Source organism: Globicephala melas, chromosome 8, assembly GCF_963455315.2.
Source record: "Globicephala melas chromosome 8, mGloMel1.2, whole genome shotgun sequence".
Classification (NCBI taxonomy): Eukaryota; Metazoa; Chordata; class Mammalia; order Artiodactyla; family Delphinidae; genus Globicephala; species Globicephala melas.
This window is the reverse complement of record NC_083321.1, coordinates 60,135,488-60,158,151: the sequence shown is the minus strand read 5'-3', so window position 1 is coordinate 60,158,151 and position 22,664 is coordinate 60,135,488. Positions and strand designations below refer to the sequence as shown.

Here is a 22,664-nt window from a genome sequence, read left to right as displayed (position 1 = left end):
TTTTAAATAATCAATTTAAATGTTTCTGTTATGAACAGTTTTAAGCATATGCAAAATTAGAATTTTACAAAGAATGCTCATGTACTTGTCACCCATATTCAATAATGGTCAAGTTTGCCAATTTGCATCATATAGCACCTAAAGTATTTTCTTTGCTGATGTATTTTAAAACAAATCCAACATTTATCTCTTTTCATCCCTACAGTATTCAGAAACTATAAAGAAAAAAGAGAGAACATGTTCTTATATTACCACAATGCCATTATCACACCCAACAGAATTTACAATAATTCTTGGTATGATCTAATACGCAGTTTATAATGACTTAAATTTTTCTTTTTCCTAATCAGGAGCCAAACAAGCACTATACATTACATTTGGTGGTTATGCCTCTTAAGTATAAAAAGGACATTTTAACAACAAAAAAGTAAGAAAGAAATACTTTTAAAGACAAAAACCCCCACAGTCTATTATGTAAGTTTAGATTTATGAAGTGCTCCTACTCTCAGCCTTATTTTTCATGCAGTGACATGGCCCTGCTCTCTGCAGCCGCTCCTGGGAATCCATGCCCGAAATCGCTGCAGATTCTGCAGTATCGGAGGCAGGGCTGATTGCTGTCTCTCCTGAGCATCTCCTGCCTCCCCACAACCCTGTAAGTGCTCCTTAGACAGAGGGCAGCAAGTGAACCTGGCAGTCAGCCCCAAGTCTGGTGAACCTGCACCAACAGGAGCCATGGTTTGCAGTTGACTTCGAATCTTAAACCCAGAATCACAGTAATGACATATTGAGAAACTTTCGTTTGGGAAGTGTATCGGAGAGCAAACAAAGCCTTTTCGTTTTGATCTTACCAGCCTGCCTTATAGAATTCACTGTAGGTATGAATGTATAGCTGTATCAGAAATTGGTTATTAACTGTTACTTAGGGTGACCAAGCCAGATAGCCTGTACATGTCAGGAGCAAAAGAGGGAATAGCACTGTCGCTTGCAGGGCAAAGTGTAGTATCAGTGTAGTGAAAAAAGCTGGTTGAGGCTGGAACTAGACTTGGATTCAAATCCCAGCTCTGCTGTGTGACCTTGGGTGAATTGTCTAGCCTCTCGAAGCCTCCATTTTCTCTTAGTGTTCTTCCTGTTGTGCTTCTATTTATCTAGGAATGGTGGGTTATCCTCCAAGATAATATGTATATGTATTTCTCAAGATACTATTAAAGGATAAATCTGATAGGAATGTTGTGGAAGCAAGACAGATATTTGTACTCCTTATGTCATATCCAGGGGGTCTGCCAACCTGCCTACCTCTAGAGCCAGACTGCTTTATCTTCTTTCTCTGCCCTGGTCTATAATTAGGCAAGAATATCATCCTTTTCACTGGGCAAGATCTAACTGATTATTACTGCAGAAGAACACAGGAAGCTTGAACATTATTATGTTAGCTTCTAGCTCCATGATTTTAATACAAAAGAAGGAACAGGACAAATCCAGCAAAGATTTAACATTTGTATTTGCCAAGGAAGCCTTTCTTATCTGGTTGGATGTAGTCTTAAGCATTTTGCCTTAAATTAGAAGGCACAGCTCCTTGATCCTTCTTCTGATGTACCATTAGCTATGACTCACATCAATTAAACTACAGCCTGTGCATCCCAGCTCTGAGCCTTTCACCCAACCTGCCAGCAAAACCTTCAGGGAGAATTGCCATTGTCAGCTAGGCCCTAATGATACCAGAAGTTTCCATTTTCCCCTCAGAGTTTCACATCTCCTCTCTTAAGCGTGATGCCCTATGTGGCTTTATTTCCATGGCCAAGACAGAAATCAAATTTCACAGCTTTGGGGACAAATTTCAGATACTGAGGAAATACTCCGGGCAGAATGGAAATTTTTAAAAGGCTATATTGTTATGAATTGTTATCATCACTTTATATGGTATTCAGTTTATCAAACATCTTTATATCTGTTTCTTCATTTGATCCTACAACAACCTTGTGATATAAGCAGGGTATGAACATTATCCCCATTTTATAAATTAGGAATATAAAGCTTCAAGAGACCTTAGTCTTTTTTCTTTTCCATTTACAAATGCTATCACATTTAATTTTCAAGCAATCTGATGAGGCTGGTGGTGTTTTTCTGTTGTACATATGAGAAAACCAGGTATTTTCTGGGTTGAATAACTTGCACAAAATCCACCCTGTGAAACTTAAGATTTAAAGTTGAAACCTGTTTATTTCAGAGCTTTAAAAAGAAAAAAATTACACCAGGCTACTCCCAGTTGCCTGAAGACACAGGCTTTGCCAAATTCAAAAAGTTTCTGTGCTGACTCCACTTTGCAATAATCCTGATAATCAAAGAAAATCTGCCTTTATGAATCCATAAAACAAAGCTGGCATGAAGCCAAATTGAAATTTGATATATCTGATTTTCAGAGTTACACACATATTGTACGAAATAGCTGGTTGGGGATTCAGACTGTTGTTTGTCTATAAAACTTACTTCATCTCACACGTTAAAGAATTCCTGAGCATTTCCTGAAACCTCTTTAAAGGGTCTCCAGCCAGGATGTGCAAAAAACTTGTTCTGGTCAAAACAAATGACCCCAATTCTACTGAGAGAGAGAGAGAAACAACATGTCTTAATTCAGTATATTATTAAAAATTATTCTAAAAGGTCTGATCTACGTTGTAGTAGATTTAGCAAACAAAAGGATCATTTTTTTCCCCAGAAGTCTTTATTTAGCTTGCCCAATTTAGCAAACATTTATATTAGCATTTACTAATTGTTAACTATGTGTCACACTCTGTTCCAAACATTGGGGATACAGAAAAAGCATGACAATGTCTTGCCTTCATGGCATCTATAACTAAGTTCTTAATGCTCAGTGCTGGAGATCTCTTACTTTGTGGAGTTCGGAAAAGATAACAGACTCACCCTATTGTCTAGGTTTCCCAGTTATAGTTGGATTCTAGGGAATTTAGTTTTGAATCTGTTTATCTCTTTCTCTTCGTCTCTCTGTCTCCCTGTCTCTCTCTGTGTGTCGCACACAGCGCGCGCGTGCACACACACACGTACACACACACAGTAGTTTGGATAAGAAGTAAGCCAAACATCTGTAAATCTTCGGTAGTGGAAAATTCCATGTCACCACTTTAACACAGAAGCAGGATGCAACCTGAGAGATAAGTCAGGAGTTGGGGTAAAAGGCTAATTAAATCCTTAGGCAGAATTGTGGAGATCCACAGGCTGAAAATCCTTCCAGTGGCCAGAGGTTAGCTCTCTTGATGGCAGTTGGGCATGCCAATACACATATGGGAGGGAAGCTAGTCTTCTATAGCAGTCTATAAAAACAGCAGCCCTTCCCAGCATGACTACCTGAAAAACAGCTGGAGTCTGAAAGCGCTAAAGCTGTCTCTAAAGTTTGATGTAACATGGTGGGGCCTCTTTTTTTTTTTTTTAATTTATTTATTTTATTTTATTTATTTTTTTGGCTGCGTTGGGTCTTCGTTGCTGCGCACGGGCTTTCTCTAATTGCGGCAAGTGCGGGCTACTCTTCACTGTGGTGCGCAGGCTCCTCATAAAGGTGGCTTCTCTTGTTGCAGAGCACGGGCTCTAGCCATGCACGCTTCGGTAGTTGTGGCACACGGGCTCAGTAGTTGTGGCTTATGGGCCCTAGAGTGCAGGCTCAGTAGTTGCGGCGCACGGGCTTAGTTGCTCCGCGGCATGTGGGTCTTCCCAGACCAGGGCTTGAACTTGTGTCCCCTGCATTGGCAGGCGGATTCTTAACTACTGCGCCAGCAGGGAAGTCTGCATGGTGGGTCCTCTTCTGTGCCTGTCTGACTCTGAAGTTTCAGGGCAAAGAAAAAAGAAGAGGTGGTGAAATGGTAACTTTTGATTCTTTTCTGAGCTCCAAGTAAATAGAATTATTTTTGTATCATTCATTATACAAAAGAATTTTGACACAGTATTGCTTCTTGGGCTTGAGACATAACCAGTATTCTATGGCCATCCTCCTATACATGCCTATTTGGTTAAGAGTCTAGTGGAGAATAACATGTCTCATATTTTTCTGAAGAATGTACTTTTCAGTATGGTCTCACAGTTTTTAATTTTTAAAGTACAATTGTCTATAATCTTTTGCAAAAACAAAGAGTAGTGGAGAAAGAGCAGTAATATATATGTTTGGAATTTTCTAGTTTTAAGCACTTTTATTTATCATATTACATTGATTATAAGGCTAACATTTTCCCCCTTTTACACCCATACATGTCAGCTTGTGAAATCTGAGTGAGTCTTGAGTCCACCCTCTCCAAAAACAGGACTATTATTATTATTTTTTTTTTTTTTGCGGTACACGAGCCTCTCACTGTTGTGGCCTCTCCCGTTGTGGAGCACAGGCTCCGGACGCGCAGGCTCAGCGGCCATGGCTCACGGGCCCAGCCACTCCGCGGCATGTGGGATCCTCCCGGACCGGGGCACGAAGCCGTGTCCCCTGCCTGAGCAGGCGGACTCCCATCCACTGCGCCACCAGGGAAGCCCAGGACTATTATTAATTGGCACTGCTTTTTGAAATCAATACTGCTTAAAAAGATGAAAATGAAGTACATTGTATTAGATATTCAGAACAACTTTGTATAGGTGCAGAAAAGATTTCCCCATTTTACAAAGGAGTAAACAGCATCTCTGAGAGGTTGAGGAATTTTCCCAACATCACTCAGTGCCAAGACTCAAATCCAGAACATTGATTCCAGGGTACGGGTTTGAGACCCTAGTTGCTCTTCTCACTCTACCAGTAACCGTACAGTCTTTCACAAAGATTTAACCTCCCTCAGTTTCTCCATTGTAACATGTATTTGACTGTATTGGCTTCTTCGAAGGTATCTCATTACTGTTTAGAAAGTGCTTGATTCACATATAGGAGCGGAAATCTAAGTGGCAGATGCTCTTTTTATACTCACCCCAAAGAACCAGAAAATTAAAGGCTATGTACGAGCCTGTGTATGAGCTCCTTAAGGCAAAGAACTGCCCAGTGGATTCAGTATCCCTAGCAATTAGCATTGTGCCTGGCATGTAATAAACCCTGAAGAAATGTTTGCTGAATAAATGAAGGAAGGTATTTCCCCCAAAGAAATGGCAACATTTACAATTGCTCACCTGTATCTCATTGCTGGAACAGTGAGCAGGTGCTATGCTAATAATAGGTATAAACTATTCTACCTGGCCCTGGTGACAACAGCGGTCATGTCCAGGTAAACAATATTGTGATTCCAATAGACTGCACACCATTGATATTTGCCCCAACCCTATTGGAAGGTGCCCCAAAGCTCAGGCTTCCTTAGCTTATAAGCCACCACGGACTTCTAGCTCAGGTTTGTATAGTAAAAGCATCACTTCTTGGGTGAGCAGCAGGTGATCTCTTCAGACTGCTTCCCCTGGAGTGTGGAAGTGGATAACTTGGCAGGAAAGCAGCCTGTTCTGCTTGGATGTACAGAATCCTGCTTACAGCCCAGTGATTTACCAGTTGTTGTTAAAGCTGCACACATATCCGTAATGAGCAAATAGGAATAGGATGCTACTGTCTCCATTAGTGTGACTAAGGACTGGATATGCATTTGTCTTAAGAGGGGCCATCACAGTAACAACAGAAACAACTATCTTACATTTACAAAATGCTTCATGTCAAATCTCATTTTGATTCTCACACCACTTTGTGAGAGGAATCTCACAATTTACAGATGAGCAAGCTGAAGCTCAGAAACTTTCCATGGCCGTGTTGGTAGTAAACGACAGAATTAAGGTTTAAAGCTGGCCTCCCAGCCTAAAGTTCCCTGTCCTACTCTGCTCACTGCTTCCTCTGGTAGCTGACAATCATGAGACAGTTGGATGAGGTCACAACTGTGGAGGGTATGCCACTCACCAGCTCACTTCGAGGATGACATGCCCATGGCTTCATGCTGTAGTCTAACGCAGTGAGCTTATTATTTTCTTCTCTCAGGCACAAGGCTGGCATCCGAGCCTTGAAGATGTGAGCAGTTGTTCAGCTTTAATCTATGCAGATTAATCCTATTGCATTAAACAACCCCAGTCTCCTCACAGGAGGCAGTGCCTCCTTTCCTGTGTGGATGATGGGGTGAATTTGCTTCTGGGTCTCCTTGTTCACACTTGACAAATTGTGTAGGAAGCAGGTATATGGCAGAGACCCCTCTCATGTGTAGCACATGGCATTCACACCCTTGCCCTTGCTCCATCCAAGTGTCCATCAGTAGCTAAAGCCTTGAGATGATACCGATGGATGAGGTTACTAATATTCCTGAAAAAGGCAGCAGCTTTGGTATTGGGCATCATTCTCCTGACCTCCAGATCACTGTGGATTTGTGAGAGGTCCCTGAGGAGCCATTTAGTGGTTGCCCAGTAGGTGAGTAGTTCCACACTGGTGCCAGGTGTCCCCAAGTACGGCCATCATTGCTCTTTGGCCTGGTAGAGACATCAGTTCATAACAGGCAGAGTAAGGCTGTATTAGAGGGTACTGGGAGCAGACACAGCTTTCCATTTTACCTGGTACAGAAAGGGGTTATGACTTCTGCAAGCAGTGAACAAGAATAGGTGTTGAATTACATGTGAAAATTAACAGGAGGAATTGTCAGTAATTACCAAGAGCCAACCCTTTAGGTCCATCAGCTCTCTGTTGTAACCTTCCCAGCATGTCTTGAAGTAGGTACAGTTATAATTCCTGTTCTACTTATGAGGAAATTGAGCCCAACTTTCACAGTAATGCACAGCTAATAAATGGCAGAGCCAGGATTCTGACCATATCTACATAATCCAAATTTTCTACCCTGTCTACTATCATTACTCATCATGTCTAAGTGAAAGCAAATGATATAATTCTAATATGAATATGTCTAGTCAGGAACAACTAGATTTCGATACCCAAGAATGTGACATTTAAAAAAATATGGCTTATCATTTATAGAGGGGAAAAAAGAACTAACCAGAGGTAATATTTCTTTTTTTTTCCAGTGGGTTTGTACTTTTAAAAATTGAAGTATAGTTGATTTACAGTGTTGGGTTAATTTCTGCTGTACAGCAAACTGATTCAGTTATACATATATGCATTCTTTTTTTATATTCTTTTCCATTATGGTTTAGCACAAGATATTGAATATAGTTCCCCATGCTGTATGTTAGTACCTTGTTGTTTATCCCTTCTATCCCTATATAAAAGCTTATGTCTGCTAACCTCAACCTCCCACCCCATTCCTCCCCTAACCTTCTCCCCCTTGGCAACCACAAGTCTGTTCTCTGTCTGTGAGTCAGTTTCTGTTTCATTTGTGTTATATTTTAGATTCCACATATAAGTGATATATGGTATTTGTCTTTCTCTTTCTGACTGACTTAGTATGATAATCTCTAGTTGCATCCATGTTGCTGCAAACGGCATTATTTCATTCTTTTTATGGCTGAGTAGTATTCCATTGTATATAGGTACCACATCTTCTTTATCCATTCATCTGTTGATGGACATTTAGGTTGTTTCCATGTCTTGGCTATTGTGAATAGTGCTGCTATGAACATACAGGTGCATGTATCTTTTTGAATTAGAGTTTTGTCCAGATATATGCCCAGGAGTGGGATTGCTGGATCATATGGCAATCCTTTTTCTAATTAATTAATTAATTAACTTATTTATTTATTTTTGGCTGTGCTAGGTCTTCGTTGCTGTGCATGGGCTTTCTTTAGTTGCGGTGAGCGGGGGCTACTCTTTGTTGTGGTGTGTGGGCTTCTCACTGCAGTGACTTCTCTTGTGGAGCACAGGCTCTAGGCACGCGGGCTTCAGTATTTGCGGTGTGCAGGCTCAGTAGTTGTGGCTTGCGGGCTCTAGAGTGCAGGCTCAGTAGTTGTGGTGCACGGGCTTAGTTGCTTCACAGCATGTGGGATCTTCCTGGACCAGAGCTCGAACCCTTGTCCCCTGCATTGGCAGGCGGATTCTTAACCACTGCGCCACGAGGGAAGTCCCGGCAATTCTATTTTTAATTTTTCTGAGGAACCTCCATACTGTTTTCCATAGTGACTTAAGGTCCTGCTTCTTTAATGCAGTTTCCCACCTCAGCATTATCCTGCTTAATTTCCTTGTCAGTGTCCCATTCAAGAAGTAAACTCCTTTAGGTTCTTTTTCAAAACTATATGCCATGCACCTAGTACAATCCCATGTGTAGGGAAGGAGGAATGATAGATCTTGAGGTTGGAGAAACAGAGATGAGTGAGGCATACCCACTCTCTAAGGAGTTTATGGGACAATAGAGGAGAGGACCAGCATGTACATAATACAGTAGGTGAAAGGAAGGAGAGTGAGATTTTAGGAGGGAGGGGTAGAGAATTGAGGAGACCTTAGGTTCTAAGGGAAGATTGTGGTGTTTTAATAGGTACTAAGATGTGATGGAGACAGACTGACCTCACAGAGATCCAGGGTTGAATGCTAGCTCCATGTCCAAGGAGCTCTGTTACCTAGAAGCTTTGTGACTTTGGTGAAGTTAGTTAACCTCTCTGAACCTGTTTCCTCATCTCTAAAATAATATGCTTACCTCAGAGCTTTGTTAGGAGAAATAACATAATTTTTAAGTATGTAGCACAGAAAGTAGTCTATTGCAGGTGCACAGTTCAGTAAACATGAATTTTCCTTTAGAATATATAAAGATTGAGCACTTTAAAATCTCATTAGAATGTTCTCCTGAGTGTTAGGATTTTATTGGAAAATATCCCAAAGGGGAGGGCATGGATGTGAATGAAACATTTGGGGAAAGAAGAGGGAATTAAGATTAAATGGACGTGGTAGTGTTAGATTTTTAACTTGTTGAAAATGTAGTTTTCAATACTATTGTAAAGCATAAAGAAGACATACTTCACAATTTATGTATCTACTTTCTTGTTTATTTCTAGAGCATTTCTAACTTTAAACTTGTTTAACTATGAGAGGCTGGAGACATAGCCCCTCTCCTCTCTGTCTCTGTCTCTCTCTCACACATGCATACACACACACCATTTATATTTGTAAACTCAGATCTTATTGTTTTTGCTTTGATGAAATTACTTGTAAAACTTTATTTTTCAAAAAGGAGCAAAGAGGGATAAACACTTTTGAATACAGGATTTGTGTTTAACATGATTGTCAAAGTGGAGAAGTTGAGAACAAGATGGATTCCAGTTAAGACAAATACAATACAATACAATACAACACACAATATAATACCTCCCCATCCACAGTGGAGAATGTAAACACCATAGAATACGATGCAGAATAAACATTTCAAAAGGATGGTAGAAAACATTTTGGGGATCTAATGAGCCATACAGTAAGGAGAACACAGGAAGAGCCTAATAAAGTGCTGATGGCATACAAGTTAAGTATCAGAGAACTGTTTCCAAAATGTATGACATGGCTGAGATGGGGAGAGCATAGAGACTGCCAAGAGAATAGTAAAAACAACAGTGGGATTTGGGAGTGGCCATAATTAGACAGGAGTAAAGCCTTGAAATTAGGCAGAATAATTAGCCTTGAAACCAAAGTCCTAGAGGAGAAGCATCTTGTCTTTCTACATTTAAAAAAAAACCTTAATATTGAAAACAGGCAATTTCAGTCCTACAGGCATTTTAGAACTGAATTCATTTCAGTTCCTCTCACTTCCTCGTTCATTATTTATTCATTCATTCATTCATTCATTCAGAAAATGTTTATTGAGCACCTGTTATTAAATGCCTCCTGCATACCAGACACTAGGTTAGGAACAGGGAAAGGCTTGCTGAACTCAATCTAATGGGGAAGGTGAGCAACGGCGCAAATGACTGCAGTTTGGTGTGATGAGTACAGTAAAGTAGCAAAGTGTCGGTATGTAGTCGAGGACTGGCACTGAATTAGGTGTTTCGGTGGGCGGGGGGAGATGGTTGGAGGTGGGAGTTCAGGTTTTTGTCATGATAATAAAGTCATCAAATGGTAGAGGGGTTGTCCTGGGAACAGATGGCAGATTGAGTGATTCTTAGGGGCGATGCATGGTGTTTAGCTAGTGACAGTGTGGAGCATGGCTCAGAAGGAACAGAGAGTTCCAGCTCTGTGTTCCAGGCTAGATTATTTTCTCCAAAAAATGCTGATGGGGGCTGTGTGACTCTGTGCAAAGCTTTGATACTCATGCTGTGGTGCTGTACAGACCTGCCATGGATGTGCTCACGTACACCAAGATCCCTGTCTGACACCAAAGGCTGTCATATGGGAATTGTTAAATAAATTATAGTCTAAACTGTGGAATGTAATTAAGGGTATTAAGAAACATGATACTTATTATTTGAGAGAGGGTAGGAAAAGATCCAAGTTACACTGTTAAAAAGGGAGGAAAAAACATGAGCATAATATATAATTAAGATCTCATATGTGTGTGGGAGTATGTATATATTCAAATGAATTGAGAAATGTCTGCGGAAGTCCAGCATCCGCCAGCTATGTACCTATAGGCTACGCTATAGGGAAGGACAGCAGTGAGAGAGTAGAAGGGGGGATGGGGACCTCTCATTTTTTGTTCTGTGTTTTTCTGTATGGTTCACATTTTTACAACATCCATGGACTTCGTTTTGTAATTTAAATAAGAAATGAAATAATGCTTATGAAGCCCTGAGCACAGCATCTGCCATGTGGCTGGCAGTAATATTAATTGGATATTAATAGGATGGCAAGAAAATATGACTTGCTCAGAATGATTTAAATCTGCATGTAGCATCATATTTATGGCTGTAAATAAGTGTTTTCTCTCTCTGCTAAAATGAAATGAAATAAATATCTTAAATTATGGTTAATAGATTTTAGGTTAAATAGGTATTCGGCTTATTTAAACATTTAGGATTTAATTATTCAAAGAGAAGTTGTGAACAGGAAGTCTTCCAAATCTAGGTAATATCAGACTTCGCCTAAACACCAGAAATTTCCTGTCAGTTAGGGTTGTCTGTAGAGCACTAAACTTTAAAAATATTTAACATTCAGAATTCATTGTTGTCTATCATTGAAAACTAAGGTCAAATCATTTTCTTTATGAAATTCCACGCCACAACAGCCAACAGATATTCAGTAAATTGAATTTAAATTTAATGGAACTTTTTATTATAAAAAATTTGAAGTACACTGTAAGTAGATCATCTTGTATTATATTCATTTAGTCATTCCTGTTTTTGTGAAAAGTTACGGATAAATTGAATTGAAAATCACATTGTTTTCTGAAATGTACTGAGGACCTCTGTGAAAATTCTTCATGCTTTAAATTCTCCGAAAGCAAGACACAGTTGTGCCAGGGAGGTGACAGACCAAGTTGGGATCAAGAACATGGAAACTTCAAAAGCCATTTCCTTTTCTGTGCTCATTGTTTTACGGAGTGTCTTAAAACCTATTTTTCTTTCTTTCTTTTTATTGGATTGATATGGTGAAAAAATTTTTCCTGTGATGAAATAGCATCTTTTAATAATTATATTTCCTTGATTTTTTTAGACCCATATGTTTTTTCTTTGAATATTTCTAAAATAGATTTACTATTTTCGAACCCTGATCTCCTGAGAAGCTGATTTAAATATATTGTATGTATTAGAATTGATGAAGTTTGGCATGTGATGTTTTATATTAAAGCTATAAGGCAAAGTTGAGGTATGATCCCAAGTAATCAGCTTCTAGGAGCCCCCCAGGGGGGGAAAAACTTAGCAAAATTAAATGGCGTTTTTTTGTTTGTTTGTTTTGTTTTTTTTGTGGTACGCGGGCCTCTCACCACTGCGGCCTCTCCCGTCGCAGAGCACAGGCTCTGGACGCGCAGGCCCAGTGGCCATGGCCCACGGGCCCAGCCGCTCCGTGGCATGTGGGATCCCCCCGGACCGGGGCACGAACCCATGTCCCTCGCATCGGCAGGCGGACTCCCAACCACTGCGCCACCAGGGAAGCCCTAAATGGCGTTTTTTACACAGTTCATCACCAAACACTTGATACTCTGGTCTATCTGGCTGGGGGTAACTAGAGACTCACCTCAGCCCCTATACTATTGGTAATCCTATGAACTTTTGGGGTTTTTTACCCTCTCATTTCTAAATTAATCCTATTATTTAGAGATAATTATAGATTCACATGCAGTTGTAAGAAGCAATACAGGGAAATCCTATGTACTTTTACTCTGTTTTTCCCAGTGGTAACATTTTAGAAATCTGTAGCATGCTATGACAAGCAGGATGTTGACATAGACATAATCCATCAAATTTATTCCAGTTTTCCCAGCTTTACTTGTAATCATGTGTGTGTGTGTGTGTGTAGTGAGTTCTGTGTCATTTTATCACATGTGCAAGTACCTGTATCCACGACCACAGTCAAGACAGGAAACATTTCCATCACCAACAAGGATACCTTGTATAGCCCATTTATAAAAACACCCACCTCCTCCCCATGGACTTTTCACATATTGGGGATTTGGTGGTGGTATGTTTTTGAGTTACGTTTTGGGAAGTAACTGGTTTGTTCTTTCCCTCTGGTGAATGTCTTCAAATAAATAATATGAAAGTAAACCTTCTGTGTTCCTCCATTCTTGCATTGTGCATCTCCCCGTGGCTTGGCAAAGGGACCAACAGCAGGGACGAAGGGTTGCCTTGAGTGTGCAGTATTTCTAACTTGCTGAAGGCACAGAACCAAATTTGCCACCTCCGTTTCCATTCCCAGATTACGCTCGATTTGAGGCCAAAATCCATGACCTACGAGAGCAGATGATGAACCACAGCATGAGCTCCGGGTCCGGGTCCCTGCGAACCAATCAGAAACGCTCTCTCTATGTCAGGTAGGCAACAGTGTATTTCTTACTGTGATCTGTACTTGTGAGCCATCAGCTTGGGGAGACAAAGGCGACGCCTTATAGCAACGGGACACGTGTTCTTGACTAACCTACACTTGTCAATACACCACTGTAAGACCTTAAGTTTAACCATTTTGAAGAAATTTTTGAAATGTTATTAATTATGTTAAATTAGTTAAAGGCCCCTGCTTTTAACAAGTTCTTTGACCATGTTGTGATCCAGGGTAAAGTTCTTAGCATAGGTTGTAGTAAAAATAATAAGAAATATTTTCAGTTCTGATACATCTTAAATTGAATATGTGGGCCAAAGCCCTGGACATTGGCTTACCATCAGTATGGGAAGAAAATATTCTCATATTGCTTCCTGGCCTGCTTGACATCTATGCATTAACTTTGGTGTATTGATTGGAAATCAGAAGTACTCTCTCAAAGAGCTGTGTGGTTTTTTTCTTAAAGTCTTGGTAGAATGACTTTCTTCTGTGGCATCTCATAACCAGTTGATTCTCAAACCACAAAAGTTACTTGTTCCTTGCCTGTCAAAACTCATTAATTTACCAGAAAAAAAGATGATTGATTGAACTTGAAATGCCCTGTGGTCTTTCATCCCCATAGTTAACTCTTGAGTAAGATCCATCATCACTCAACTATAACATTCACCTCTTAGCATAAGCCTTCTATATTCTTCCCAAAATGTACTTCATCAGTGCTGACTCCACTTGAAAAAAAACCCAGAAAACTGTACACTTGCAAACTGTAAAAACTCAGTGAATTTGAAGTATCCAGTTGTTTCTTAAAAATAATTCATCATATTTCTTTAAGGATTTTATGTCATATTAAAGGATTAATTCCTAGTTTTTCATAAAATCTAGGAAAATCTTCCTAATTCCAATTGGAAACTATTCTTCATTCCACTATCATTCAATTAAAAAGAATGATGACTTACAATAATAATAATGTAAGTATTAACAGCCAGAGGGGGAGAGTGATGTCCAGTTAATGGTGCAGATGAATCCAGGTATCAGTGGAGGAACCATGCCCATCCTCACTGTATTCTCTCTCCCTCAGGATCTGGTCTGATTCCCACCTAGGGCCATATCCTCCTGATCTGAAATTTCACTGTCTTTTCTTGACATGAGGTGCATGTTATAGACATTAATTGATGTACTTGGATTGACTTGTCCTGTTGGTTCCTCTTTGGCTATAAAGTTATCTTTTGTGTGTATTAGGTAGGCACAGCAGGGCCAAGAAGGGAGCAGGATTCCAGAAGGCGGCAGGTTCTCGAAGGCCTTGATTTGCTGGCCTCTCTGACAAGCATAGAGTCCCTTCTTATTCCAGGGAGTTCCAGTACCTCAGAAGTCCTGAGATTTAAAATAAAAAAAACCCAGAATATCAATGTCCCAAATTTGTTCAACTGCGTTTTGGAAGATTATTTTGATACATTTCTGTGTAATCTGTGAAAGGAACTGTTGAGGACCACCCTAGAACATGTCTTGTAGTGACATCACAAATACGATGGAAAGTAGCTGTTTCTGTTCTCCTTACTTGTGTTGTATTGCTATTCTTTGTGATATAAAATATTTTCTAATCTTGAAATGTTTTAGTCTTGGGTAGCAAATTAGGAAAAGCCAATTAGGTTAGTAGGTTAGAGATAAATCAGCTAATAAAAATGGAATGGTTATATAGAATAAAACTGGAAGGAAACATTACCATATTGTTGGTATCTTGTTAAAAAATAGAATGCATAAACATGTCAATGTACTAGAAGGAGTTTGCCAAAAATATACTGGTAATAGCTTACTCCTGTTAATTAAGTTGTGGAGGATTAGGAAAATTAAATGAAGTGCTATGATGCTATTATGTAAGACTAATAGACTTATTTGAAATAATAGTGTTACTCAGAATCAGACCTTTATTCTCTAAAATGGTAAATAAAACTATAACATACAAGAGATGAAGACTTAAGGTAATAAAGAATGTTACCTTGTTAACATTCTAATAGTTGGAGGTCAACTATTGAAAGGAGGAACTACTTTTAAATGAGGCTCAAAAATAGCTGACACTAAATGGGAAATTTCCCAAATTATTTCTTCACAAGATACGAAAAGTGTGTTGTAGAGGGCTGACCTCAGTATCTAAATGACTTTTAGAGGCATAGAATTGGAAAAGATATGAACCATGAATAGAGTAAAATCAGAGGGAAAGAACTTACAAGATCCCCTGGCCTTGTTCTCATGCAATGTGATAAATTAATTTAAATTAATTAATTTCATTAATTAATAAAATGAAATGAAATGGCAAGGCCTAAAGGGGATTCTTACTAAAAATGATTAAGTATGTTTGTTTGTTTGTTTGTTTTACACCAGTTTTAGCTATAGGATTTTCATAGATATGCTTGTTTCATCCAGATCGCTTGAATAGAACTAGTGCCAGTTGATTGTGCTTATTTTAGAAAGTCAACTAGTTGCTGTCTCAGAATAAATCAGTAACAGAATTTCTCTGATTATATAAACATCAGATGATGAGCATGTCTCTTTAATCTGAGAATGACACCCTGGAGTATTATTCTCTTTATTCTGCTCAGCTTTATGTAATTCTAGGGCTGGAACCTTAGCTATCACCAGGCCCACTGTTTAATTTGCAGAAGGGGAAACTGAGGCCCCAGGAGGGAAGGGATTTGCCCGGGACCCCACAGCCATTTGGTGGCAGAGTTAGATGTCCTGCCTCCTAGTGCCACCTCACTCCACCTGCTCAGGGGACAGCTTGTGCGTCTCAGCTGTTGAACGCACTTTGGCCATGAATCCCAGTGTGCTTCCATCAGCACAGTGGCCGACTCTTGGATTAAGGAGTAGATTAGCTGAGAGGAGAAATTCAAACAGAAACCTCTTTGGGGTTTTTACACAGGATAAACTGTACTATAGGGATTTCATAGGGGATTTCTTTAGTACTATTCGTATTTTTCCATGAAGCCGAAACCTAAACCAGAAAGCAAGCAGCTTCTTGTTCTGTAATAAACAATTTAGCTGACTTAATAGAACATTTGTTTGCACCACAAAACCACCCTTCCCCTTGGAGTCACCTCCTCTTCCCTATATGCACAACACATACACACGCACACACTCTCTCACACCTCACACTCCCAGCATTAGCCCTGCGCTGACCATGTCCAAGATAGTGCATCTCCTCAGGATATTGCAGAAGTTGGCCTCATTCCCCTACTAGAAATGGTCCTCCCTGGTGGTGGCGATTTATTTGCCCGACAGTGTGGAAGAGAGAGGGAGGGAACTAGCACATCTGAGCCAGGCGGTGTTGTAAACTTGAACCAGCCCTCTCTATTTTCCAATCTAGTTGTAATCATTTTCCTTCTTTTAATCTTTTTTGTAAGGTGCTTGAAGTGCTTTGGTAGTGCCATGCAAATGGAGTTGATTGTCGCTAATGATAATACTGTACGTGTTGTATGCCAGTGATTTGCATCTATTTGATTTAATGGGCTATGCGTATTGTGTATTTCCTGCATTGTGAAACATGTAGTTGTAGAACCTTAAAAGTAAATAAAATATTAAAAATTTGAATAAAGTATTTTTCAAAATGCTCCACAAGTACATTATCAGTTCTTCAGCCATAGATTCACTTGGGCTCCTGAACCACTGGAATACGGGGTTTCGGGTTTCATTGCATGTACTTTGGGGCTCTCCATATGGGCAGGTTGAGGTCTCCCTAGCTCTAAAATATGCACTCCCTGTCTTCTTATCAGTTGTTAAATGCATCCCTATAGCAGAACAAGGCTTTTCCTGCTACTAATAGGAATGCACCTTTATATCTAAAAGCTATGAAGAAAGGTCAGAGATACAGGGGATTAAATTCACACAGAAGTGCAAATGGCTAAGGAGAGATCCTTTCTTCTGATAAAAGAGAGCAAGAGCACCCAGGACACTGGGAGAATGGAGAGGGGAAGAAAGAAAAGCAGGTAAGTCCACCAATGGGGAGTGAAAGGTCACAGGAAAGAATATAAAAGAGAAACTTGGCCCATGTTCGTTTGTTAATAAAAGGTACCGATTTTGAGAGTTCAAGTGAATAAGCTTTCTGTTGTGAATTTAGGTTTTGTTTGTTTGTTTGTTTGTTTGCTTCATATTTGGAGCATTTTGTGAATTTATGTTTAGTCAGTTACTATAATTTATTTATGCATTCATCAAGCATTTTTTGAGTGTATATTCTGTGCCAGGACCTATAATGGACATTGAGGACCCAGCAGTAGAAGTCATGTTTCCTGTCCCCAAGGAACTCACATCTAGTGGGGGGGACAGCTGAGGGGAAGACAATCACAATGCAGTGTGGTGTGAAAAGTTACCTCTAGAGAGGCCGAGAATCTTTACTGCTGCCTTATATAAGGATATCTGAATTGATTCTTGAAGATTTTGTATGAGTTAATCCAGAGGCCTTCAAACCTTTTTACTCAAAGTAAGAAATACATTATTCATCATGGCCCAGTAAATACATACGCACATAAAGCTGAAAGAAGAATTTCATCAAAGTGTACCTTTAATGTACAGTGAACTTTGCTATTTTCCGTTCTATTTGTCTTCCTCTTTTTTTAAAAAAAAGTGAAGGTCACAACTCATTAACTTGGTTTAATAACTCACTAATGGGTTGTGATCTACAGCTTGCAGATGGAGTAAACACGGAGGAGCATTCCAGGCAGATGACACAGTACATAGGCAGGAGAACACATCTTCACTACGTTACAGTTAGCATCTCTGGAATCCCCAGACCCTTGGTGTCCTAGCCAGCTTGGAAGGCGGTTCTCCCTGGCATAGATGAGGAAGTAGAAACGGAGGGAAACGTTTGTCAGGCGTCTTCTGTGGGTCACCCATTATGTTAGTGTTTGGCATATATTTCCCCGTATGATTCTCGCAACACCTCGAAGAATCAGGGGATATTTCCTCTATTTTACAGGTGAAGAAAGTGAGACTCGGAGAAGGTAAATATTTGCCCCCAAGCTCACAGAATGGGACTGGATGTGAGCCAGACATTCAGGTCCTGTGTGTGAGGCAGTAGAGAACAATGCTTATTTAAGAGCACGGTTGCTGCATTGTGCCAGACAGACAAACATTTGAATCTTGGTTCTGCCACTTACTAGCTCAGTGATCTTGGACAAGTCAGTCTCTCTGTCCTTAGCGTCTTTATCCGTGAAATTAGTAACAAGATACCACAAAGTGGTTGTGAGGATAAAGTAAAATGGTGAATTTAAATACCTGGCACATGCGAAGCAACTGATTAATGTCAGTGGTGTTTATCATTTATTAGAAAGGCAGCCTGTCCCCTGCAGGACAGAGAGACTGTAGAATTGTTTGTGAACGGAGACACTTTTCTCAGCAGCGGTGAGTCTCCCTGTGCCTTGGCTTTCCTTCATCAAGGGAAGGAGGATAGACTTCCTGGAGACCTTTTATGTTTTCAGTCCTCTAGACCCCATGAAAGCCAACGGGAAAGGCCAGGATTCTATGGCTCCAGAGTGCCCAGCTGTGCCAACTCATCAGGCATTTCTCATCCCCCACAAGGGTCTGTCCAGAGACAGAATCTAAAAAGAATTCAGTTGGAGACACAGCTAAGAAGAAAGGGTTGCTTTGCTTACACCTGGCCCTTCCAGTTCCTCATGGGTGTTATCAGCGTCCCTATCCTCACAATTTCTTCCATTTTTCCTCTGCATTCTTCAGCTACTCTAAGCCCTCTGCTCATGGTTTTCTGTTCTGAATTTGAAGGATTTTCTTCTTTTTACAGTGGTTCGAAGTCCACATTTTAAACTGGTAACTCAAACTTTCTACTTTCCTTGACAGTTTTTGCTTCAAAGGCTATATAATATAACAAATGCTGAGGTCTGCCTCCTGCCCCATTGTTTAACATAATGTTTTTACACATAGATTCATTAGGGCATCGATTCTTTCATTCAACAAACATGGTTTCACGTACTTACCTACAATATACCAGTCTGCCGTAGATGCTAAGGATATAGAGATGAGTAAGAGCACAGACCTCTTTCCCTCAGGATTCTCATTGTACATATCTGCAGGCAATTCAAGTAGTATGTAGATCATTATTGTAACTGTCCTTTTATGATACCTCATGTGTTATATGCCTTGCAGTTATTAACCTATTTTAATCTTTACATTATGCCTATAAGGCTTCCTACAATGAAATCTACCCAGAAGACCACTGGTATTTAAAACTCAGCTATGAAAATAGTGATCACTCTGGTCTTTATTAAAGCTTCATGGGAAAGCTCCTTGAAATGGCAATACCATCAATACTGGACCTGCAAATCCCAGTTAATGTCTTAATTTTACTATATCCTTAGTGCCTTATGCCACAGTGCTTGGCATAAGAAAGTCTCCTTAGTAAATATTTGTTGGATGAATTAATTCCTAGACTCTCTTTCCTATACAAATGTGAAAGAAAAAAATTAGAAGATAAGCCAGGACCTTTGAGCAGTCAGTCCTACGGAAACCCAATACCAAGTGTGTGGAGTCTGGCTGTGTCCTGAGGACGCAGGAACTACCTACTGGTACTGGGATTTCCAGGACGCATCGGGCTCTGCAGGGCCTTTCAGGCTGCTTCATTTGCCTGCTGAACTCTGTGACCCTCTTTCAACTGAGGCCTAATTCAATAATACATTTAGACCATGACACACAGCCTGTACCCTCTTAGCAAGAGGACTTGGGGTAGGGGCTGGGTTCAGGGTGAACTTCATCCATTTTCTCGTTCTCGGCACCCTTAATCTTCCTGTTCTAGGGACATAGGGCTGGGAGTTACATTGAAGCAAGTCTTGAGCAAACGTATCTCACCCAGGATTCTTTATCCTGATGGGTTTTCATTCTAGAGGAAAGATGTTCTTACCTGATTGATTTTGGTGGGAGGGGAAAGCAACCTCATCATATAAGTAAGAGACCCTGGTATTTTTTCTTCTTCTTCTTTAAACAATAACATATCCTTCCACTCTACTTCCTTCCCCCACTGTACTGCTGGTCAGTAACCTGGGGATACAAAGGAAGAATGTGGAATGAAGCCAGTCAGGGGACTTTGCTCCAGTGCAAAGCTGCTTCCAACTTCACCTGGCTATGGATTTCTCCAGGTCGTTTAAGGCAAAGCCATGAAATCTGTGAACTTCTTCCCTTCCAGCCTTGGACCAACATGCTGTCAGCAGCCGTCCCCATAGGACATGTCTCAATCCTGTGTGCATCCCCTGCCCAGTGCTTGGCGCAGCGCTGGCCTACAATGGCATTTTTACTGCCTGTCATTCATTCAGTCACTCATATATTCTTATTTGGCAAAATTATCATTTATTCTTTCAGAAATACAATGTATTATAGCACCTTGGATTCAGCGTTTCTTACCTCTCTTAAAATCTTATTGGGGGAGACATGACCAGGTACCTGAAACAGTTTAACAAAATGAGGCAGAGAGTCTGGAGATAGTCTAGACTTGGGAAGCCAGAGAGATCTGGAGAGGGCATTGCAAAGTCAGGGTAGGCAGCTGGAACCACACTGAGAGGCCAGAGCTTGTGTACCAGTGCTTTACTCCTGACTTCGTTTAAGCCTTAAAACAGTGCTATGACATAATTATGATTATTATCCCCATTCTACAGAGGAGGAACCTTGTAGAAGGAAAAATAACCTATACATGGTGCTACGTGGCCAAGCCATATTCTCTACCCGGGTGTGTCTCTCACTGGAGCCCATGCCCACTGTACTGCAGTACAGTGAGGAAGAAGTTAATCCTGTAGGGGCAGAGGTTACATTCATATTGATAGACCTTCTGTTTGGTTTATGCTTTATACTGACTTCCTCAGGGTAGACCTGGCATCTGATCCAGACTTCACAGTTGCTCAGTTGCTGAAACTTGAGTTTCTCATTTGTAAAATGGACATAATACCTGGTTCACAGACTTGTTGTTAGGATTAAGTTAAACTAAGTCTATGAAAGAGCCTGCCAGATGGGCCCGTTAGGTAAAGGGGAGGACCTTTACCCCTTCCATTATTCAGAGCCTGCCTCCTAAGCTGGTGCCTCCTTTAAAGCGGAATAGATTTTGATTCTTCATGTATACTTTGAGACTCATTAGCACTATGTGCACTCTTTCAGGCATTTGCATTTTTAATTGCATCCTTAATTGTGGAACAAAAGGCTTTGTCTTCAGGCAGCTAATTTTGTGCCAGAAATAGAACGGAGGAGGGGTCATTGGGGATCTGGAGGAGGTTTCTCCTTCACCTAAAATCATAGGCTGGCCCCGACTTTAGAAGGTTTTTAATTTTTAGATTTCTATAGAAAGAGAGACAGTAGTACCATGGATGACCCTACCATTGACCATCACATTTTTTTTATCTATCCCTCTATCCCAAGATCTAGAATCAGATATCATTTTTAAAAATGGCAGACCCTCATTCATTCACTTGCTCACTCATTCATCCAGAAAACTGTTTCAGAGCCACAACCATCTACCTTATGCTATTACTATGCCCTGGGGAATAAAAAGATTAATAGGGCGTCTTTTCTGCCCTGAAGGCACTGAAGAATCACTCTACCAGCCTGGGTTCTGATCCTCACCCCCGCCCCATGGTAATCATACTTCTAGACATTTCACATCTCCAGAGGAGGTACTGTAGCCTGTTAGCCCAAAATTACTACTTCCAAGAACAATCTGAACAGCTCTAGCTACAAAAGAGGGCAGAACAATAAAAGGCACAACACAGAATGTTGACAGGAGAGAACAGGTGAGAGATGAGGGCATGGAAAAATTGAGGGAATCTCCACCCTAAATCATGTGATTCGGTTAGGAACAAGGGAATAAACTCAGGACATTGGTCCTTTCATCTCAGCATTTGAAACAGAGCCAGACACATTATAGGAGATCTTTAAGTACTTATTGAACAAACTTTTTGAATATCAATTCAAATTGATATTTGAATTGATATCAATTGAACATGAAGGTTAAACATGATGGTACTGGGAGAATCACCAGTGACTCATAGATGCTGGTTGAGTTAAGCACGTTCTCCTCTGTGTTCCTCTGCCCCATGTAAACTCTCTTCTAACCTTCACACCCTTTCCACTGCCCACCTCTTAACTCACCTGTCCCCTCCACCAATGGTGAGCACCTCTCAAATGGAGATTTGCCCAGTTACAGTCTGTATCTGCACGGTCTGGCCTACGGTAACTGCTGAATCCATCAAGTGAATGAATTATGGATGTTGCTAGATTGGAGAGCATTTAACTTTTAATTAAAATTTTACTTAATTACCTCATGGCTTGCAAATGGTTCCCTGCCTAACAGAGGTCCTTGTCTCTTCTTGATCGCATGAATAAACCGTCCTGTTCAGTAGCGATAATTGTCTCAAACTATGTTTTTTTAAAAAACGCATTTAGCCAGACAAATGCCATATTTAGTATAGGTTAAGACTTCAAACCCATTTTCCTTTTTATTGGGAATCAATAAGAACAGAAACAATAATAAACATCCACAAGTTCTTCTAAAATACTTCCTAGTAATAAACAGCTAATTATAATTGCATCCTATTCTATGCCAGGCAGTTTGCTAAGCACCTTATACGGATTATCTTATATAATTCTCACAGCCCCTGCCCCCCTAAGAGATAGGTGCTAGTTTTAGCCCCACTGTAAAGAAGAGAAAATGGAGACCAGGTCTGAAGTTTACCCATAAGAGGCTAAGCTGGGCTTAGAACCTAAGCCAGCTGTCCTCTGCCCCTACCTATGGTGCCATGTGGCTTTATTGAAAGGCTTTCATAAATTTGATTTGATTTGATTTAAAATATCTGTTAAGTAG

General features: G+C 40.3%; 1 protein-coding gene across 27 annotated transcripts in view; it reads left to right on the top strand.

Annotated features, from left to right (window-relative positions):
• Window positions 1-22,664, top strand: part of DLG2 (discs large MAGUK scaffold protein 2) — a 2,016,902-nt gene that overhangs the window by 1,856,250 nt on the left and 137,988 nt on the right. For all 27 annotated transcript variants that reach the window (XM_060303825.1, XM_060303817.1, XM_060303816.1 and 24 more), the window contains one exon: window positions 12,710-12,824. In XM_060303825.1, the coding sequence (XP_060159808.1) occupies window positions 12,710-12,824 (115 nt within the window). The remainder of the gene's footprint in view (window positions 1-12,709; window positions 12,825-22,664) is intronic.